General features: G+C 37.9%; 3 protein-coding genes across 4 annotated transcripts in view; all 3 read right to left on the reverse strand.

Annotated features, from left to right (window-relative positions):
- Nucleotides 1-260: 260 nt before the first annotated feature.
- Nucleotides 261-8174, reverse strand: mief2 (mitochondrial elongation factor 2). Of its 2 annotated transcripts, none has more exons than XM_079848072.1 (5): nt 8043-8174; nt 6594-6748; nt 3512-3668; nt 2865-3187; nt 261-1918 (listed from the first exon to the last, which is right to left on the reverse strand). In XM_079848072.1, exons 2-5 carry the CDS (start codon nt 6726-6728, stop codon nt 1139-1141), a joined length of 1395 nt encoding a protein of 464 aa, XP_079704198.1. In that variant the 5' UTR covers nt 6729-6748; nt 8043-8174; the 3' UTR covers nt 261-1138. The 2 variants fall into 2 exon arrangements, with proteins under 2 accessions (XP_079704198.1, XP_079704197.1); XM_079848071.1 differs by having other exon boundaries at nt 2865-3190.
- Nucleotides 8175-9310: 1136 nt separating this feature from the next.
- Nucleotides 9311-17592, reverse strand: alkbh5 (alkB homolog 5, RNA demethylase). Its single transcript, XM_079853114.1, has 4 exons — nt 16396-17592; nt 15677-15757; nt 15460-15585; nt 9311-10410 (listed from the first exon to the last, which is right to left on the reverse strand). The coding sequence occupies exons 1-4, from the start codon at nt 17067-17069 to the stop codon at nt 10233-10235; spliced, it is 1059 nt and encodes a 352-aa protein (XP_079709240.1). The 5' UTR covers nt 17070-17592; the 3' UTR covers nt 9311-10232.
- An 885-nt stretch (nt 17593-18477) lies between these two features.
- Nucleotides 18478-19648, reverse strand: part of myo15ab (myosin XVAb) — a 48497-nt gene continuing 47326 nt past the window's right edge. The window contains exons 64-65 of the mRNA XM_079855858.1: nt 19052-19192; nt 18478-18981 (exon numbers count right to left, since the gene is read on the reverse strand). Coding sequence (XP_079711984.1) covers nt 18880-18981; nt 19052-19192 — 243 coding nt within the window. The 3' untranslated portion in view covers nt 18478-18879. The remainder of the gene's footprint in view (nt 18982-19051; nt 19193-19648) is intronic.

The following is a 19648-nucleotide window of genomic DNA, read 5'->3' on the forward strand; positions in this document are numbered from 1 at the left end:
TACAGTTAAACTTTTTTCCCTTCAGAAACATTAACTTATTACACTTTTAAGGGAGGTGCTGTTAACTGTTAAGTTCAGTAGAAACGTGGCCATATCTTTTTTTATTTGACCTTTCATAAACCGTGACTTGTGCTTATTGTGTTTTCACATGATAGCAACGCAAAGGGGAAATCTCTTAGCATACAAAAATCAATGACAAATGGGCGTGCAATCCATTCTAATGGACATGAAAAGCAGAAGCAAAACCACAAACAAATGTGAAAATTGTGAACAATCTCTTTATTCAGACATGCATCCCAGTGGTAAAGAAGAAATCATATAATATTTCATGTAACCTTATTAGTGGGGTAGGTTTCACCAAAGTGTGATAAATTTGACCCTACCAATATTTTTATTGTTTTTTGCCATTTATTTTTTAACCAATTTGTTTGGCAAGTTATCATAGGATGTTTACATAGAACCTGCATCACATTAACTTTTAGTTTATTTCTGTCCTTTTTAGCCATTTATGCTGCTATTGACAAAAGGGTAGAATGTGATCAAAGTAGGAAAACATCCCTTATAAAGGTTTAGACAACCCTCAATGCACATTTCCCCCAATCAAACAGTATTTTTGCTACTTTGTAAGCAAGACTAACAAACAAAAATTGATATAAAAATATTTTTGCATTACTGCTTTATTGTCTTAATATTGAGTATTTACTTTCAGTGAGTATTTGTAATAACTGAGTATTATATATATTTATATATATATAAATATAATCATGGTCAACACATAGCTCATAATAAAAATACATCTGAAGTCACAGACAAACGGTCTAAATACCCTTATACACACACACACACACACACAAGCAGAAGCTCAGAATAAAGATGTTTTATGAAATCTTTCACTTCTTTCAAACCTACATCTAAGCAAAGTGTCTGACTAGGATAGTGCCGCGTAGTAAAATGATGCCTGTCATTTCAAAATCCCCTTTAAAGGAGCAGGTAAGCAGAAATTCACATCAGAGGACTGTGCAGAGACATATAATATCTCTAATATTACATTCTTTGTTTAAAGATGCATTATTGCCAGTTGCCATAGAGATAGATGCTTTGATAGATGTAATAATCTGTGCACAAGTATAGGAGTGACTCAAATAAGTAGTATCTCAGGTTCAGTTATGGCACAGTAGAGCATGAAGCCCATCTCGTCAATGTCGTCCTCAGTAAATCCCTGAAACAGATTCACATTATGTTTAAAGAAACTAGGCATGATTCCAGTCTCCAGGTATCCGATTAGCTCAGCAATCGCCTGCAGGAACCTATCAGCAAACACCGATTCCGACCAATCAGTTTCCTTTTCACTCATGTGTAGAATGACATTGCTAAGATGGCTGCCGTTGAGCTTGCGTAGTGCAGGGCAGTTGCGGCACACGGCCTTTAGTGTTTTCAGACACTTCTTTCTGACCCCCGAGTCTGCTTTGTCAAGAGCTGCTAGTCTAGTTGTTTCGCTGGTGTATAGGCTCTGGTACCAGACGTAGTCGAATGACCCAGTGATCTCTCGCTGCGCCGTAAGCATCATCTCGCTAAGGCGCACTGTTGGCAACACGGTAATATAGAAGCGCTCCCCACTGTCACAACTGCTTTGGGTTAATCCTTGAATCTCCAGTTTGAGCTCAGGAGACCCAAGCACCGGTCGCACCTCGCACTCCAGGGTTCCGGTTAGCGAAGGCCAGTTCATTGATTCCATCACAGCCTTGCCTAGTTGCTCTGAAACAAGCCGTGACGACAGGTATCCACCCAGTAAATGTCGATCCCAGTAGCTCCGTCCCCTTGGGAAGTACTCGAGGTTTTCACGCCGCACCATGCAGAACTGAGGGTGACCCAAAAATGTGTCCTCTCCGGCAATAGGCATCCACAGACTGGACTCCAACTGTATTAAACACATTTGGAACAAATTTAAAAACAGCTTCAATCCAAGTCCAGAGATCCAAATGGTGACATTTGGGAAAGTTAGTTTGAATATGATCTAAATCAATTTTGGTCAATAATTGACAAATATTGTAGAAAGGGTCATTAAAATCTCTGCTCATTTAAAAATGATGGAAAGGCTTAGAGGACTTAGAAAAATATATTTTTTTTATTTTATTACTATTACTAAATTATATTACATCATCCCCTGAACTCTGCATGACCAAGGAAATCAAAAGAAAAATTATATTAAAATTTTTTGAATGTTGGCCTAAATATGATTCTAAACCAATGTTGGTCATTTAAAAATGCTGGGGGGAAAAAAAACATGAAGGACCTAGAAATTATTATTATAATTTTTTTAATGATTAAAAAAAAAATATATATATATATATGTCCACTGAAATCCTAGGGAATAAAAAGAATAATTTTAATTAAAAATGGCAATGGCTGGTCTAAAAATAAGCAAAACCAATTTTGGTCAACAGTTGAAAAGTATTGTAGAAAGGGAGTTTTTCACCAAAAACTTAAAAATGGCAGAACGGTTTATGGAGTATAATATAATATAAATCAAAATATATTATATTAGATTAGATTAGACCCAGAGAATCAAAATAATATGTAAATATCTTGGCATGTAAATAAACATTTGAACAGCTGGTGGCGCTAAAAGGTTTAAGATACAAAACATAAAAATGCAATAAAAATATGAATGACATAATATATAAATTATATTCATTAAAAATAAATATAATTATCAACATATAGTACATGTAACAAAACTCCAGGCTAGCTCTGGATATCATGAAACTTGATTGGTCTTTAAGATGTATGGAATAGCAACTATAGATAAAATTTAGTGGTCCACTATAGATAAAAAGATAGTGGTCCAGAGAGAATCTTGATACCTGTAGAGGCACGATCAGGCAGGCATGATCGGCTTTGACCACTTGCAGGTCGTCGAGCAGTGACCCCGCCAGCATCATGTCTCCCAACGGCATGTCTGGGTGTTTGGAGTGCAGGAAGGCCTGGATCTCTGTGGATATATCTAACGCTCGCTGCTGTGCGACAGACACCTCCTCCGCTGACAGACACACTCGTGTCCTGAAGTACTGCTGCAGACGCTCTGCAAACGTCATCACACACAGATCCAAGCGTTTCCGGCGCTGAGGTGGGTCAGCGTCACACCGCTGGGGTTCAGGTGAGGGTAGGGGGATGGGCTGAGACAGTTCTGCTGAACACACAAAAAAAGCTTTTCTACTTAAAACCACATTCACAATTCACATGTGTTTTAGTGAAACGGGATGTTCAGTGATATCAAAGCCCGAATTTCCATGGGACAAAAAGGTCCAATTGACATTAACCAGTAGTTTTAGAAGTTGAGCAAGTCAAAACATTCTGATAAAAGATTACAAAACTTCTGGTTTGGACTAACATGCACTGATGAATTGTGCACAATGAGACAGAAAATAGGTTAGGATTTGATTTCTTGTCGTTGCCTTTAAGCTAGATGGGAAATACCTTCATTTGGAAGACTCTTTAAATATGCATGTACCTTTCTTGGTTGCGGCTGCAATCTGTTTCATGACTACTCCTTCAATACCCTTGTGGAGCAGTTTGGGGGAGGCACTAACCAAGCCTAACTCCTCCCAGCTGTCCGTCATCTTCTTGTCAGGCTTCTCATCAGGAGGCCTGCCGGCACGTTCTATCAGCTATGGCATCACAAGAAGAAATAAGAGATTAAAAAAAAAAAAAATCAATAAGTAAACAAAATAAGCCATAATAGAGAGTAAACGTTGGGTTCTGGAAATAACATTTTCCTCCACTGGGAAATAGTTTTTTAACAATAACGTATTAACCGTTAAAGACAGACCTACTGTGGGCTACACATTTTTTATTAATTAATGGTATATGCTTCTGTTGAAGTCATCAGCCGACATTTTTTCAACTTCAAAAAAAAGAAAGAAAGTTAAACAGTGGAATTCCTGGTGAAAAACTACATTTCCCATGACCAAATAATCAAAATAACACATTAGCTCCTGCCCACACCCTTCAAACAATGCGAGTCAATCTCCCTACACTCTCAAAATACTTATATTTGTGTGTGTGTTGTGTAATATATATATTATATATATATATATATATATATATATATATGAAAAAGAAAGTACACCTTTTCCAATTCTATGGTTTTGCTTATCAGAACGTTAAAAAAAATCATCTGGTTGTTAGCAGGTGTTAGCAACCTCAGATGAACAACACCACATGACATATTACAGTGTCAATGTCATTATTTATTTAACAAAAGTAAAGCCAAAATGGAGAAGCCATGTGTGACAAACTAAGCACACCCTATGCTTCAGTTGCTTGTAGAGCCACTTTTAGCTGTATGACTTTATCCGTCGCTCACATCGTTCTGGAGGAATTTTGGCCCACTCTTTACAATGTTGCTTCAGTTCATTGAGGTTTGAGGGTTTATGCACAGCTCTCTGAAGCTCCTGCCACAGCATTTCAGTCGGGTTGAGGTCTGGACTTTGACTGGGTCATTGCAACACCTTGATTCTTTTCTTTTTAAGCCATTCTGGTGTAGATTTGCTGGTGTTCTTGTGATCGTCCTGTTGCATGACCCAATTTCGGCAAAGCTTTAGCGGATGGCCTCACATTTGATTCTAGAATACTTTGGTGGTTTATGAGGTGGTTGTGCTGATATGCTGTGTTTGGATTTCACTGTGCATTATGGCCAAACATCTCCACTTTGGTCTCATCTGTCCAAAGGGCATTGTTCCAGAAGTCTTGTGGTTTGATTAGTTGCAACTTTGCAAACCCTAAGCCGTATTGCCATGTTCTTTTGAGAGAAAATAGGCTTTCTCCTGGCAACCCTTCCAAACATGCCATACCAGGGCTGCGTTCCAGTCCAAAATTGTCATGCCCTTCACTCGCTAACTTCCCTCCGTCTTGTTCACTCGGATGTACGTCATTGCTTACATTGCACGAGTGCCCACTACTGGCGGAAACTGCAATGGGCTGAACTGGAACGTCCTAAGCCCTTGATCACTTGGAATCAGCTAAAGAGTTGATTTATTATTTAATCTTTTTTCCCTTTAAGAATTTGTTTAATCCAGCATCCAAATGTTTATGTGTGTTTGGATTGTTTTAAATAAAATAAAAAATATAATTAATATATCATAAGAGTTGTCTGTTGTGGTGGTGATTAGACGAGATGTGTGGTGACGTCACAGTCGTACTGCATTGTGGGACATATAGGTGCCTGAAGTGTACATTTGAAGCAGACTCGCTCCCTCGGTCAAAATCGAGGGAGCGAGGGTCTGTCCATATAAACTTCCCTCGTCCACTTCACGAAGTTGGCGGCGGGGATTACCCCGAGGGGAAGTTCGCAAGTGCGTGTCTTCAGTCTTTTTCTCATTATACTGTCATGAACTTTGACATTTAACATGTTAACTGAGGCCTGTAGAGTCTTGAGGTGTAGCTCTTGTTTTTTTTTTGTGCAATTTCTCTGAATTTCTAGAATTCAATAGGGTGTGCTTTCTTTTTCACATGACTCAATGTATGTCACAGGTCATGTCGTTCCAAACCTGTATGCATTGCTCTCTTCTGCAGATCACAAAAGATATTTTGAAGAATGTTGGTCAATGAGAACTGAAACTAGTTACCAGCATTCTTCAAAATATTTTCTTTTGTGTTCCACAATACGCATAGTTGTCATTTATGGGTGGACTAACCTTTTAAATCAATATTTTTTATATTTATTCAAAAGACAGGAAAATGCTGGGAGTGCTTCTTGGGTATAAAAATATGTAGATACCTCCGGTGCTCTTCAGTAAAGGGATCCACATATATCTTAAGATAAAGGTCTGAGGCACTCAGGAGGATGAAGATTAAAAAGCCTTTATTAATCCATGGCTAGTCTCATAAAAATAAAAACATGCCTACGCGTTTCAGCCAACAAGGCTTTCGTCAGGGCTTGAAGTGTTTTGACAAACAGCTCACTTCCTTATTAAGACCAGTAATCAATAACAGCTGCTTAGGTTGAGCAGGTAGGAAGTCACATGATTAAATGACTAGTGTCACAAAAATTGCTTACAATCATTAATCCTGTTAAATTTAACTACAGAGAAAAAGCATATATATTTCTACAAAAATGACACTAAGGAAAAAAAAAAAAAAAAAAAAACGCATATAGGCAACGTAGGCATGTTTTTATTTTTATGAGACTAGCCATGGATTAATAAAGGCTTTTTAATCTTCATCCTCCTGAGTGCCTCAGACCTTTATCTTAAGATATTTTTTATATTTATCCATGACTTTTATTTTTGGCCATGTCATTTGCAATGCTAGTGCAAAGCAATTGTAATTATTTAAAGCAATTACGTACACAGTCTTGTACCTTTGTCTATTTGTCTGATTTTTACATACTTTTTTTCCCCCTTGAAATCAAAGTTTGTAATGCTGTGATTGACCTCATAGTTGGTTGGTTTGATTCATGGCTTCGAACTCTTTAAATGATTTTAAAATCTCTAAAGGAAAAATTAACTTGTTGCACTCTATTAAACAATATTATTTTGACCAATCAGAATTGTGTAGTGTGTAATAAACTAAAAAACAAAAGAAATGATCACCCGTTTCACTGCTAATGTGGCGATGCCAAGCATCGCAGCTCCGCCGATCCCCAGCACCAGCCGGGCATTGGACAACAGGAAGTCAATGACAGCAGCAATTCCATCTTCTCCTCGCCTTTTTCCAGAATAATACATCACTTCCTCTGTGAAAGTGTCTGAAAATGTCAACAGAGAATTACATTACCATTTGATTTCACACATGCTTCCTCAAAGTCCAAAGTCTGATAGCTTTTGAGTTTAGAGACTTGAAACAAATACATAATTGTAAGAATGTGTTATCTACGATTTTTTGGACATGTATCATGATATTCATGGTATAAAGTGCTATTATTATTGCTTTAGGCATTTGATACCATTTAAGTTACAATGAAACAGAAGTAGCGACAGATCTTTACTTCTCGATTGTGACATGCATCCAGAGTGTAATGGATTATTTTGAGATGTGGGTGTTTGCAAGATGAATGCAAGCTTGCAGGGGTGGTTTAACTGGACTAAATGATTGGAGAAGTCCTGCATACATCACAAGAGAGAAACATGTCGTTTTCACTGGAAGGTTCAGTTGTGACATTGTGATTAAACATTTTGAGGTCAAAACATAAAAAAAGAGAAACATTCACAAATGAATTGTACACAATAAAATTTAGAAATTTAAAGGGTGAATTTTCATTTAATTCTGGCTTTAATGTACCACCACAGCACTCTTTTATGAAGGTTATTCCCAAAACACATGCTGCTCATGTGTGCTACGTGACAGGCCAGGCATCCGAAGCTTCTCCTGCCACTCACTCTGTCTGTGGATCAGAAATAGCTTTGGGACAGGGTGGTTTTACCAGGTCTAAATTTAGACCCATGTGGCTTAGTAACTCTCTACTTATTCATATGATAATTTTGTGATACTGACTTAGACTTCAGTCTCTGGCTGTGATCTACAGATTACAGTAGTCTAAGGCTCGGACATGGATGAATACAGAGTATCACATAGATACATTTTAGGCCTAATTTGTTTTTTTTTTTATTGCAAAAGGTGCTTGAAAAGTAACAGCACGTTATTGGCCAGATCAAAGCAGTATATTCCTGGTTATTGGGTAACTTAGTACACATTAAAGGCCTGCATACAAATGGACTTTAAAACCCAGATAACATTAATTGTGTTTTCCAGAAAAGACAGCTGATGTATTCAAAACTGATTAATGCTATCAGTGGTTTAAATGTTAAACAGCACGTTTTTCCTTCCTAAATATTATATTAAATCCCATATGACTACCAAATAATCGAATACTTATTTTCAGTAGTTCACAAAGGGCATAAATTGAGCTGAAAACAACAGTGTTTTGCTCTGTTAGCGTTTGCTAACTTAACTAGCTGTCTGTTGAATTCAGAAAACCAACAATTTTGGGACTATATTAAGAAGTCAACAATTTAGAAACACGACTTAAACAGCTAACTTACCTTTTTAAGGTGGTTTCAAATCAGTGCCATTAGCGTTTAGTATCGATTTCAGTACTTTTGTCTAGTACGCACTTGCTCTCTTACCTATAACAAACACATCCTACGTCACTATCCCGCTGATTGACGTACTTCTAGACCAATGAAATGACAGTATCGCCTGACGTCAGAATTTTTGTGGAATTTCTATGCACGTATGGTCAAAAGAAGTAATAAGCATATCTTACACAATTTTTACATTTTAACTGGAGGATCCACACATATTTTTTTTTATTTTTTTTTCATAAATTATTTTAATGTGTTAAAAAGTTATGATTTTGATCAATTATATCGTTTCGTATTTTATTTTCTTACACTATGACACTTATTTCATCGCTTCTGTATTTAGGTTCAATGTAGAAAATAAATGAAACGTACGTTGTTCTTGAAAACAGAATAATAAAGCTGCATTCGCATTTGAATGGAGAACCAAAACACTCCAAATTGAATTATTAATTTGTGCATTAGCACCTGATTGTAAATAATGTAGTTTGTGATATTCCGCGAAATAATTTAAAACATTCCATATTATCAAGCAACATTGTGATCAAGCTAATATTGCAATCTGTGAAGAATTGGTGGAAAGTTCTCTCGTACCATCTAGTGGACAGTCACATCCTTTAATTCACAACCAGCGCTTGAAGAAATAACCTGTGGGATTTGATTGGGTAACGATTCAAGGTTGCATAGCCACACGAAATATTTACATTTTGATTTCTGAACCAAATAAAACAGTGCATAGTGCAAATTATGAATATCAAAACTGGAGCAAATTTTTTTTTTTTAACTTTCTGATGCATGTTAAATTAAGTGTAACCTGAAAATGATGTTCCTATTCCATATTAATGGACAAAGCAATTTGAACTGAAAAAAAAGAACGGTAATACTTTATTTTACAGTGTCATTGTTACATATGTTACATGTACTTACCATAGTAATAACAGTAAATTATGCATAATTACATGCAAATAACCCTCACCCAAACCCTAACCCTATAGTAAGTACATGTAGTTAATTATTATTACTCAGTACTTAAATATATAATAACACTGTAACAATGACACCTTATAATAAAGTGTAACCAAAAGAATGTTCTCAAATATAAACTAACATGAGTAGTAAGTGTTTCAAGGAACATTGCGTGAGAATGTTTGGAATTTAAAAGTTAACTGCAAAACAATACAACAAATATGAAGAACTAGAAAAATAAAGAATGAACATAGAACCTCCAAAACACACCGTTCCTTTTAATCTTTTGTGCAGCAAAATCTACTCCATTTGTTTTCAACCTTTAAACAAAAATAGTCATGAATACAAAGTATAGTCTTGTAGTCAATCGCGTTTTTTCTATTAAACAACTGCAATGGGACACACTTTATCGTCTTTTCCTACTTGTTCTCCACTTCCATTCAATCTCAGAACTAAACAGTATGAACATAAATAAAACATGTACTGTTGCCATTATGACAGTCTCATACGACAGCTGTAATGTTGGCATGAATGAATTGTTTTCATCAGAAGTAAAGAATCTAAACAGCATGGTTGTCAAACAGGACTAGTTACCATGGCTATACCACCCTTCAACTGGGGGGGAAAGCACTGAGAAGCTACTGTGTGGAAATCAAAGACACATTTTATTATCACAGTATAATCTTTACTGACAGCATTAACAAAACGTGCAATTTATTTCCCCTCTCGCTTTCTCTGACTTTATTGCAAAAACAAAACATTCCTGTAAATGATGATTTGATGGCCTGTTCTAAGCTTCTGTTTTAGAATTTATCCAGCAAAATTCTTAAAGCCAGAAAAAATAAATCACCCAAGTTTACTTCTCAAAAATACCTTGATGTTGTTATGTGAATGAGCTATATATGCATGACACTGGCACATGAAGTTGCGAAATGGTGAATTATGATTGAATTCCATGTCTGTTTAGATGTCTTTTTATTCCATACATTTCCTTTAATCACACAGAACAAAATATAGTGGATATTAAAGTATCATTTTTGATATGTCTGAATAGATAGATCAAGCAGCCAGCGTCTAACGTCCTTGAGTCCACCCACTCCACAAGCATCTCTTCTACTGAGTCACTGTTGGTTTGAGCAAACGTAAAGGCGTCTGAGGAGATAAGCAGTGAGTTCTGATTGCGTCTCAGTGACGTCTCATCTTGACTCGTCGCGTGGGTGCGTGGTCGTGTGTGTGGCGTGAGCCCGGCTCTCTCTCGTCAGTTCTCCTCCAGGAGTTTTCTGAACTGCTGTCGCCGTGACGTCTCTGTCGGGAGGGGAGGGAACGCCTCTGCAGCTCTTTGTCCATCTCTAAAATACGAGGCCTGAGGGAGGAACAGAGCAAAATGCTTTTTAGCTAAATGCATGTGTGGAATGTGACAACTTCGTTAGTCTTGAAGGATTAGGTCAAGCAGAAATGGAAATTCTATCATCATTTACTCACCCTCATGTCAGTACAAACCTGTATGCTGTTACTCCCCCCCCCCCCCCAATGACAGTTCATAGTGACCCCAGCATAAAGGTTTGGAATGACATGAGGGCGAGTAAACGATGACTGATTGCTTTATGCACTTAAGCAAGCCGGTTCAGCAGGGTGATGTGTTTTTGGACTTTATACTGCATCTTGCAAAAGCAAAAATCTGTAGTTACCAAACACAATGTAGAAATACCCTCCATGCTTATCTTAACTCTCTCCTACTTTATCATTCAAAAGTATGGGGTCGCTAAGATTTTAAAAGAAATGTCTTATGCTCACAAAGGCTGCATTTATTTGACCAGAAATACAGTAAAAACAGTAATAATAAGTGAAAAATAATTACAATTTAAAATAAGTTCTAATAAGTCTAATAAGTTGACTCTCTGTGGTCATTAAAAATCCCATGGCATTTCTCGTAAAGAGTAGGGGTGTAACCCCGGTGTCCTGGCCACATTCCACCCGTTGGCCCTTACCAATCATGGCCTCCTAATAATCCCCTTACATTGAATTGGCCCTATCACTCTCTCTCCTCTCTCCACCTATATCTGGTGTGTGGTGAGCGCACTGGCGCCGTTGTACTGTGGCTGCCGTCGCATCATCCAAGTGGATGCTGCACACTGGTGGTGGTTGAGGAGAGATCCCCTGATATGATTGTAAAGCGCTTTGGGTGTACAGTAGTACATATGAAAGCGCTATATAAATGCCCGATTCTATTCTATTCTATTCTAAGTTTTTATTTGAATATGTTTTAAATTTTAATTTATTCTTATGATGGAAAGCTGAATTTTCAGCATCAGTAACATTTGAGAGCAGTAACACACAGATGGTGGCATTTGTACGGATTTGGTAGTGCTGAGGGGGGGTATTGTTCATTATTTCATAAAATTTATATTGTTTTGCATAAACAAGAGCAGTAACTAATAATATTACGCGTTTATTTATGCACATTTTACAGTAAAGCGCTGAGCTTGAGTTGAGATGCAGATAAAATCTTTTTTTTATTTTAAATATGTAAATATTCTACTCTTATTAAATGTATAATTGTTCTTCTATAGTATCATAGTGAACTGACCGGCAGCTTCAGTGATTATAAAAGTAGTGCTCTTTAATTCTTCACAATTGGAAGATTTTGTTTTCCTTCTTGACTTTTCATACTTCAGAACAAAAACCATCAAACTTTGACAAATTTATTTCTCGATGATTTGATATTTTATAATAGGGATTTCATAATATCTAAATGTAAATGTATTAAAAAAAAAAAAAAAAAAAAAGCTATATTAGGTGGAAATGGCTAATAAGCCAATAAGTGCTTCTTTGCCACCATCTACTGGTTATAGTGGTAATTTATAGTGGTCTTTTTTATTTTAAAATAAAAGTGTTTGCCACGTGTTAGATTTCCTACATCTTGAAACTTTTAGTTTTACAAATGGTGTCAATCTTTGATAGAAGAACTAATATATATAATTTTTTTGATCATCACATTAAAAATAACATTCATACTGGATATATATTTAGAGCCTTGTAGTGCTGGAAAAAGTGTGAGGCACTTGAAAGACCTTGAAAAGTGCTTGAATTTCACTCTCAAAAGGTTGTGCGAACACCGAAATGAATAATATAAAAACATTAGACTATTTCTGCCACAATACCATGGTTAACACAGTTGGCGTTAATACATGATTAAACCCATGGTGAATGTTGGTGATTTGAGGATTGAAAAGCCTTCTATAACTTGTTTATTCATGTTTCTCCTGTTTTCCTCGTCAGTGCTGTCTGATCTGATATCTATGGTTTACATCAGATAATTCTGCACTGAATTTGAATGCTTCCCACTAGATCTCACAGCAATGTTAAAGGAGAACTCCGGTCAATTTTAACATTGAGCTCATTTTATTGTACATTTGGAGTGCTGTCAATACAGAGAACAACTACAAAAATCGGTGTTGCCTACACAGAGTTATTCTATTTTTAAAATTTGCACCCTGTTGACTTCAATGGGGCAAGTACTAAACCTGCTTTTAGGCTCTTAACATCCTTGATGTGTCATTACAAGTGCACAGAAAATGTGAGTGATTCCTTCTGAGTGAACACGAGTGAATCTGACTGCAGTAGATGTGAAAGATATGTATAAAAATGATGTTATTTAAGCCAGCGCAAATACCTGTTTACATCCTGTTTTTCGGTTGAAGTCCAAAGTAGTCGATTGCCGAGTTCACGCGCGTGATCATAGGTAACTAAACCTATGCGCGTGAACTCGGCAATCGACTACTTTGGACTTCAACCGAAAAACAGGATGTAAACAGGTATTTGCGCTGGCTTAAATAACATCATTTTTATACATATCTTTCACATCTACTGCAGTCAGATCCACTCGTGTTCACTCAGAAGGAATCACTCACATTTTCTGTGCACTTGTAATGACACATAAAGGATGTTAAGAGGCTAAAAGCAGGTTTAGTACTTGCCCCATTGAAGTCAACAGGGTGCAAATTTTAAAAATAGAATAACTCGGTGTAGGCAACACCGATTTTTGTCGTTGTTCTCTGTACTGACAGCACTCCAAATGTACAAAAAAATGAGCTCAATGTTAAAATTGACCGGAGTTCTCCTTTAATACAGCGGCGAACTCAAACACTTTCTCCCTGGATCTCCCAGTGCTGTGTAGTAACGGTAGTAAATGTAGTCACACCGGCAGGAAAAGTAGTCTCACTTCATGTGTTTTTACTGATCAGATTGCTATCTGATTTATCAAAACAATTCCATTTACACTTGGTCACATAAAAGTGTTTTCGCAAATCGGATATAACTCTGATCTTCAATTCCCGCGCTATATGCAGATTTAATGGAGTTCACGACAACGAAAGCAACAGATATAAGATGCATTTTATTGATCATCAGCTAATTTCAAAATCAAAGACAAAATCCAAATCAATAAGATTTGATTTGATTTCTCAAATCAAATCATCAAAGAAAATGCAAAGGAATCAGCACTGGTAAGCTCAGTTAGTTTCTTAACTTTTAATGAAGATGATTGTGAGTCACTTTTATTTGCGATAGTTTGCGCTAGGCTTGATGAAGAGATACTCCGCTGCGGTGATGCATATCTGGCTATAACATGACATATAGCCTATGACACGCTCTCACACATTTATTTTTAGCATTGTTGGGAGGAGTGTGAGGATGTGGTTTCAACAAGCAGATGCATTTAGACTTCTTTCCACTTTCTATTTTTTATTTTTTTTATTCTACTTTCGTCTGTAATGCGGCCCAGAACACCTCCTGAAGTGGTTTGAGCGATCGGATTTAAATCCGTCTTGAATGCGTTTCGGAGGGCATTTACACCTGGTCTTTTCACGATCGGATAGCTATCCGATCACAGAAAGCGCATTAAGTGGCCAGGTGAAAACAGCCCCTAAAGCCCTGGACATGATCCTTCAGAAATTATTCTAATATGCTGATTTGTTGCTCATTTATTTGCAATAGAAATCTTTTAATATAATGTAAAGTAACTTGTGATTTGAAAAGAAACTTTTTAATTGAATGCACCTTTGCTGAAAAACAAACAAACAAAAAAAACCTTACTGACCCCACACTTTTGATCAGCAGGGTATGATTTCATTATTTTGCGGGATAATGGGGTTTACTAAGATAAACCTTAGTATAGCTGCTCATGTGATCTCAAGATGGCCGGTGGCTCCAACTTTATGCAAACAAAACAGCTTTTCTACACTGGTCTTTTAGACACTAAATCAGTTTAAACATTTGTCATATTTACTTCTTTAGGTATAAAACCAAATTAATAAAGTAAATAAATACATTACATTTGTGCACCTTAAATATTAAAACTAGGTTTTTATAATTTCTGAAGAAAATCCAGCCTGATCAACTGTCCTTAAAGGGATAGTTCGGCCAATAATGATATTAAACCCATGATTTACTCACCCTCAAGCCGTTCGAGATGCATATGTCAATCATTTTTCAGACGAACACATTTTCAGTTATTTTAGAAAATGTCTTTCAGTGGTTATAATGTGAAGCTATGGGGTCCACCTCCTTCAAGTCCCAAAAATGTGCATGCATCCTTCACAAAAGTAATCCATCCGGCTCCAGGGGGATAAACGAAGGCCTTCTGAGGGTAATCCGTGCGGTTTTGTCGTAAAAATATACATATTTAAAACTTTATAAATGAAAATAACTGGCTTCCGGCAAGGGTCGACGCGCGTTCACGGGAGATGGATGCTGGCGTATGACGTAGGACGTAGCGTAGTAAGCGTCGTGACGTAGAACGAAGTACAGCTAAATCAAACGCTACGTCCTACGTCGGCATCCATCTCCCGTGAACGCGCGTCGACCGTTGCCGGAAGCCAGTTATTTTCATTTATAAAGTTTTAAATATGTATATTTTTACGACAAAACCGCACGGATTACCCTCAGAAGGCCTTCGTTTATCCCCCTGGAGCCGGATGGATTACTTTTGTGAAGGATGCATGCACATTTCAGGACTTGAAGGAGGTGGACCCCATGAAAATGTGTTCGTCTGAAAAATGATTGACATATGCATCTCGAACGGCTTGAGGGTGAGTAAATCATGGGTTAAATATCATTTTTGGCCGAACTATCCCTTTAACAAGCCACACTTTTAGGTATTTATCATGCCTACAGCACAAAGTGGGATGAATTTTAGTGGGGTTACACTTCATTTTAAGGTTTCCTTGTTACAGTGTAATTATGCATCTAAGTACTTATTAATATTAATCAACACTATATACTTAGGGTTAGTTGCATGTAATTAAGCGTAACTTACTGTTATTACTAGAGTAAGTAAACAAGGAGGCTAAAATAGTTAGGGTTAGGGTTAGTAGCACCACTATTTAAACAGCATGAACGACTTTGCAAGTACCTGTGTGCAGCGTCTGGGTCAGCCTTGCGGTGTGAGCGTTTGGCTTTGAGTGTGTGTCGTCTCTCAGAAGAGTGGATGGACGGGCTCCGTGAATTGGAGTCCAAGCGAGGGGCATCCGGCCTTGTTCTGCAATAAAACACACCAAGACTAATTATACACCCCCACATATACCTCCAGAGCTTTCAAGAACAACTCTGACTCAACCAGAACAACTCACTTTCTGAGAATGATGACAGCTCTCCTCTCCTTGATGTCCTGGGGGCGGATGCAATGCGTGATGTCATCGGCTGCGTAGTCACTAAAATCAAAGCAGAGAGCATGAGCAAGAATTTAATATTTTACTATAAACATGGCAGTACTACAGTACTTGTGAGTTTTATCCTTTCAAGTACCATGTAAACTCCATGGCAAATGAATAAAGCAATTATATACTACCATAGTATAAATCACCATGGAATTACCGGTAACACTTTACAATAAGGTTTTCATTTGTTAATATTAATAGATTAACTAACTAACATGAGCAACACATTTGTTACTGTATTTGTTAATCTTTGATAATAAAAATCCATCTGTTCAGTTTTTGTTCATGTTTGTTAAACATAACTTTTAGTTTTTAATAATGTATTAGTAAATATTGAAATTAACATGAACTAAGATTAATAAATGCTGCAAGAAGTGCAGTTCATTCTCAGTTCATGTTAACTAATGTAGTTAAAATGAAACCTTGAACAAAACACATTTGTAATGTTTTAACTAACATGAGCAACACATTTGTTACTGTATTTGTTAATGTAGTTAACTAATGAAACCTTATTGTAAAGTGTTACCGAATTAACTTATCGCACATATCACTACAAATAATATCATGATAAGAATGTCCTGAACATGAATCGCAACACAGTAGCGAGTGTCCGTGCTGGTAAAGCCCCCCACCTGAGGACGGTGACGCTGCCGCGCCTCACGGGCAGGTGCAGCACGGGCTCGGACACGCGGATGGGCTTGAACTGGAACTTGCAGCCGAAGCAGAGCGCGCTATCGCTGAAGAACGACACGGACACGATCGGTCGCTCGAAGATGTGGATGGGGTCCACGTGGGACACGATGCAGCCCCCGGGCTGGTAGTCATTAATCACGGCGCTATTAACGAAGCCCTCCGGTATGACGCCGTTCGCCACAAGGCGATCGATGACCAGCTCGTGCACCCAGTCCGGGATCTCGTCCACCTCGCCTTTGGAGTACAGGCGCTCCTGCCCGGGGCCGCGCTTCTCGAGCTGCGAGCCGTACGTGTAGCCCTCCCCGAAGAAGTACTTGTTCCGCAGGGGCGCCCGGTCCACCGTGTGCTCCCGGTAGAGCCCCTTGTCTGCCTTGGCAACCACCTCGTCGATCTTTGCCTCGATGCGCGCGCACTCCTCCTGCGTGAAAATACTCGCTTGCTTAATGCCGCTCTTCACTTTGCGCGCCTCCGCGTCCCGCCGCTCCTCGTACTCACTATCATCGTCATCCGACTCGCGGTATTTGCGCTTCTCGCCGTTGCTGTGCTCGAAAACTGTGTCCCTGTGCGGTGTCATCGACTTCAGCTTCTCCCGCAAATCCGTAAAACCGGCCATTTTAAAGAGCAAAGTCCGAAATTGTGCGGAATTTTAAATGTTGTTTATCCTGAATTCACTTCAGGTCCCCATGTTAGAATTTTAGTATCGGTCACTGAAGAAGTGCGAGACGTCGAAGGCCTGGTGCGGTGCCTCCCGCTTCCTCTTTCCCTGTTGTAGCAAATTAATCCAACCAAAGTTTCCACTGTCCCATTCCACGAGCAACCCGGCTGAGTGTGTAACGCGACGCAGAGAGTGTGCTGTCAATCACAGGCGGCGTTTTCCTGCGGTTCAGTCCCATAACATTAGCACGTAGCTGCGACACCGCTAGCTTCCAGGGCACACAGGTTTACAGCGGCATGTTGTTTGAATAGCACGCCTTCTGGTCACTGCAAGCTGTGCTTATCAGCTTATTATAATGTATCCAAGAGATAGTAGTTATTCTGCAGCTGCTGGATTGTACAGAGCGGTGAAGAGAACGTAAACTCGTGTAACCAAAACTGTTTGAGTAGCTGCGCATGCGCGTCAAGCCTTGCACGTAGGCAACTAGGCATGAGGGTCTGGTCCAGTGATAGCCAATGAGCGACGCGGTCAGCTGTTAGTAAACCCCTTCAGCTATATAAGGCATTTTCGATTAAATGAAAGTATTGCCATATTTAAGAATTATTTTTATTATTATTATAACACTAACTTGTAGACAGAAAAAGTACGGGTGGGAATGGACTCGACTGACTCGAACCTGGGTCCTCAAGATCTCAACAGCTCTTACATGTCCGGAACACGTGCTGCTGACATCATTATTGTATTTTTTATAATTTTTATTCAATTACAACAACACAAATGTTCCATAAAACTAGAACAGCATTTCAATATTTTATTATTATTATAACAAAATGTATATTACTTTTCCTTGTATTATTTAAATTGAAATAAAAATACATCTTTAGTCATGGTCATTTTTTTTTTGATCAACATATTTTGTCAAAAAAAGGGTAATGTAATAAAATAATTGATGTGCAAAAGTTGCAAGCCAGTTAAAAACCCATAATGTAGAGATCATTGTTTCTACATCTCAAATCTGAGGGGGTTCCTTAGTAATCTCATTTTGCATAATGAAAACAATAATTTTAAAACAGACATCTTATGCAGCTACCAATATGCTGTACTTTAATCTTATTCATTTATTAGGTCATTATAGAAAATACAAATGTGAACATCATATTCCAGTTTCTCCAAAACACTGAGAGTTATAGACAATTACAGTAGGACAATTTATAAACTTAGGCTATAACCAATAAATGCATTAAGAAATCTATAAAAAATACAAATTTAACAACCCACAGTTGTTAATGTTAACGAATAGCTAAATATACAAAGTTTGACTGAAAATTTGTCATTACACTACTTTGAAAACCATTTCATTGTCAGTCTGTGTGAGATAATAATGATGAGTGTGAAAAATATTACATTCATATTGTGTTCTCCTGAGTAACATCTCTCTTCAATCTAACTTGTATGTGCATGTGTTAAAAGATTAATACAAAAACATTTATACCTTGATTACTTTCACATCTAAGGTATCAAGGAACAATTTTACATTACATGTTTTGATGCACAAAAGCAAGGCAAATAATAATCCATCTGTATAAATATTACGCATTCAGTACAAAAATAATGCTTTTCATTCACCGCGTGTGTTCTATACATAACATGTGATCAAATACACATGATTAGTGCAAACATCGCATTAAGAGGTTTGGTTTGTTTAGTTATGATGAGATAAACAATAAATAAAAAATTACACATACAGAATGCATGAAAATGTGTTTTGTTACAGCATGGTGATTTCACTGGGTGGCAGCGTCAGCCTCTTCTCTCGCACAGAGAGCATATTCTCAATGTGCATGGCGATAACCCGACACAGCTCCAGACCCTGCAAACAACATATATGGTCATGAACCACTCATTAATACTTGTCATACATGGTGTTGAATGTGCGTTACCTGTTCCAGCTGTAACTGTGTGACACTGTGGTTGGTTAAGTCTCCTATCAGGATGTCTACATAAGGATAACTGGATCCAGCGCTGGGCCGCTGTGTGTGAGCTGACTGAACCAGCTTCAGCTGGAACTTCACCAGCATCTCCTGCCAATAGAAATTTAAAGGAGAACTCCGGTCAATTTTAACATTGAGCTCATTTTTTTGTAAATTTGGAGTGCTGTCAGTACAGAGAACAACGACAAAAATCGGTGTTGCCTACACCATGTTATCCTCTTTTTAAAATTTGCACCCTGTTGACTTCAATGGGGCAAGTTTTAAACCTGCTTTTAGCCTCTTAACATCTTTGATGTGTCATTACAAGTGCACAGCCAATGTGAGTGATTCCTTCAGAGTGAACACGGTGAATCTGACTGCAGTAGATGTGAAAGATATGAAAAAAATGATGTTAATTCAGCCAGCGCAAATACCTGTATTTACATCCTGTTTTCGGCTGAAGTCCATAGTAGTCGATTGTCGAGTTCACGCGTGTGATAATAGGTACTAAACCAATGCGCGTGAACTCGACAATCGATTACTATGGACTTTGACCGAAAACAGGAT

This window comes from Squalius cephalus (assembly GCF_949319135.1).
Source record: "Squalius cephalus genome assembly, chromosome: 2".
In the NCBI taxonomy this organism is placed as follows: domain Eukaryota; kingdom Metazoa; phylum Chordata; class Actinopteri; order Cypriniformes; family Leuciscidae; genus Squalius; species Squalius cephalus.

Coding starts and splice junctions, on each gene's coding strand:
- mief2 (XM_079848071.1), bottom strand. CDS start 6,728: ATGTATTATTCTGGAAAAAGGCGAGGAGAAGATGGAATTGCTGCTGTC. Junction 3,669..6,593: donor CCACATTAGCAGTGAAACGG/GTGATCATTTCT, acceptor GTGATGCCATAG/CTGATAGAACGTGCCGGCAG. Junction 1,919..2,864: donor GCCTGATCGTGCCTCTACAG/GTATCAAGATTC, acceptor TGTTTAATACAG/TTGGAGTCCAGTCTGTGGAT.
- alkbh5 (XM_079853114.1), bottom strand. CDS start 17,069: ATGGCCGGTTTTACGGATTTGCGGGAGAAGCTGAAGTCGATGACACCG. Junction 15,758..16,395: donor GGCAGCGTCACCGTCCTCAG/GTGGGGGGCTTT, acceptor CTTTGATTTTAG/TGACTACGCAGCCGATGACA. Junction 10,411..15,459: donor GACCCAGACGCTGCACACAG/GTACTTGCAAAG, acceptor TTCCTCCCTCAG/GCCTCGTATTTTAGAGATGG.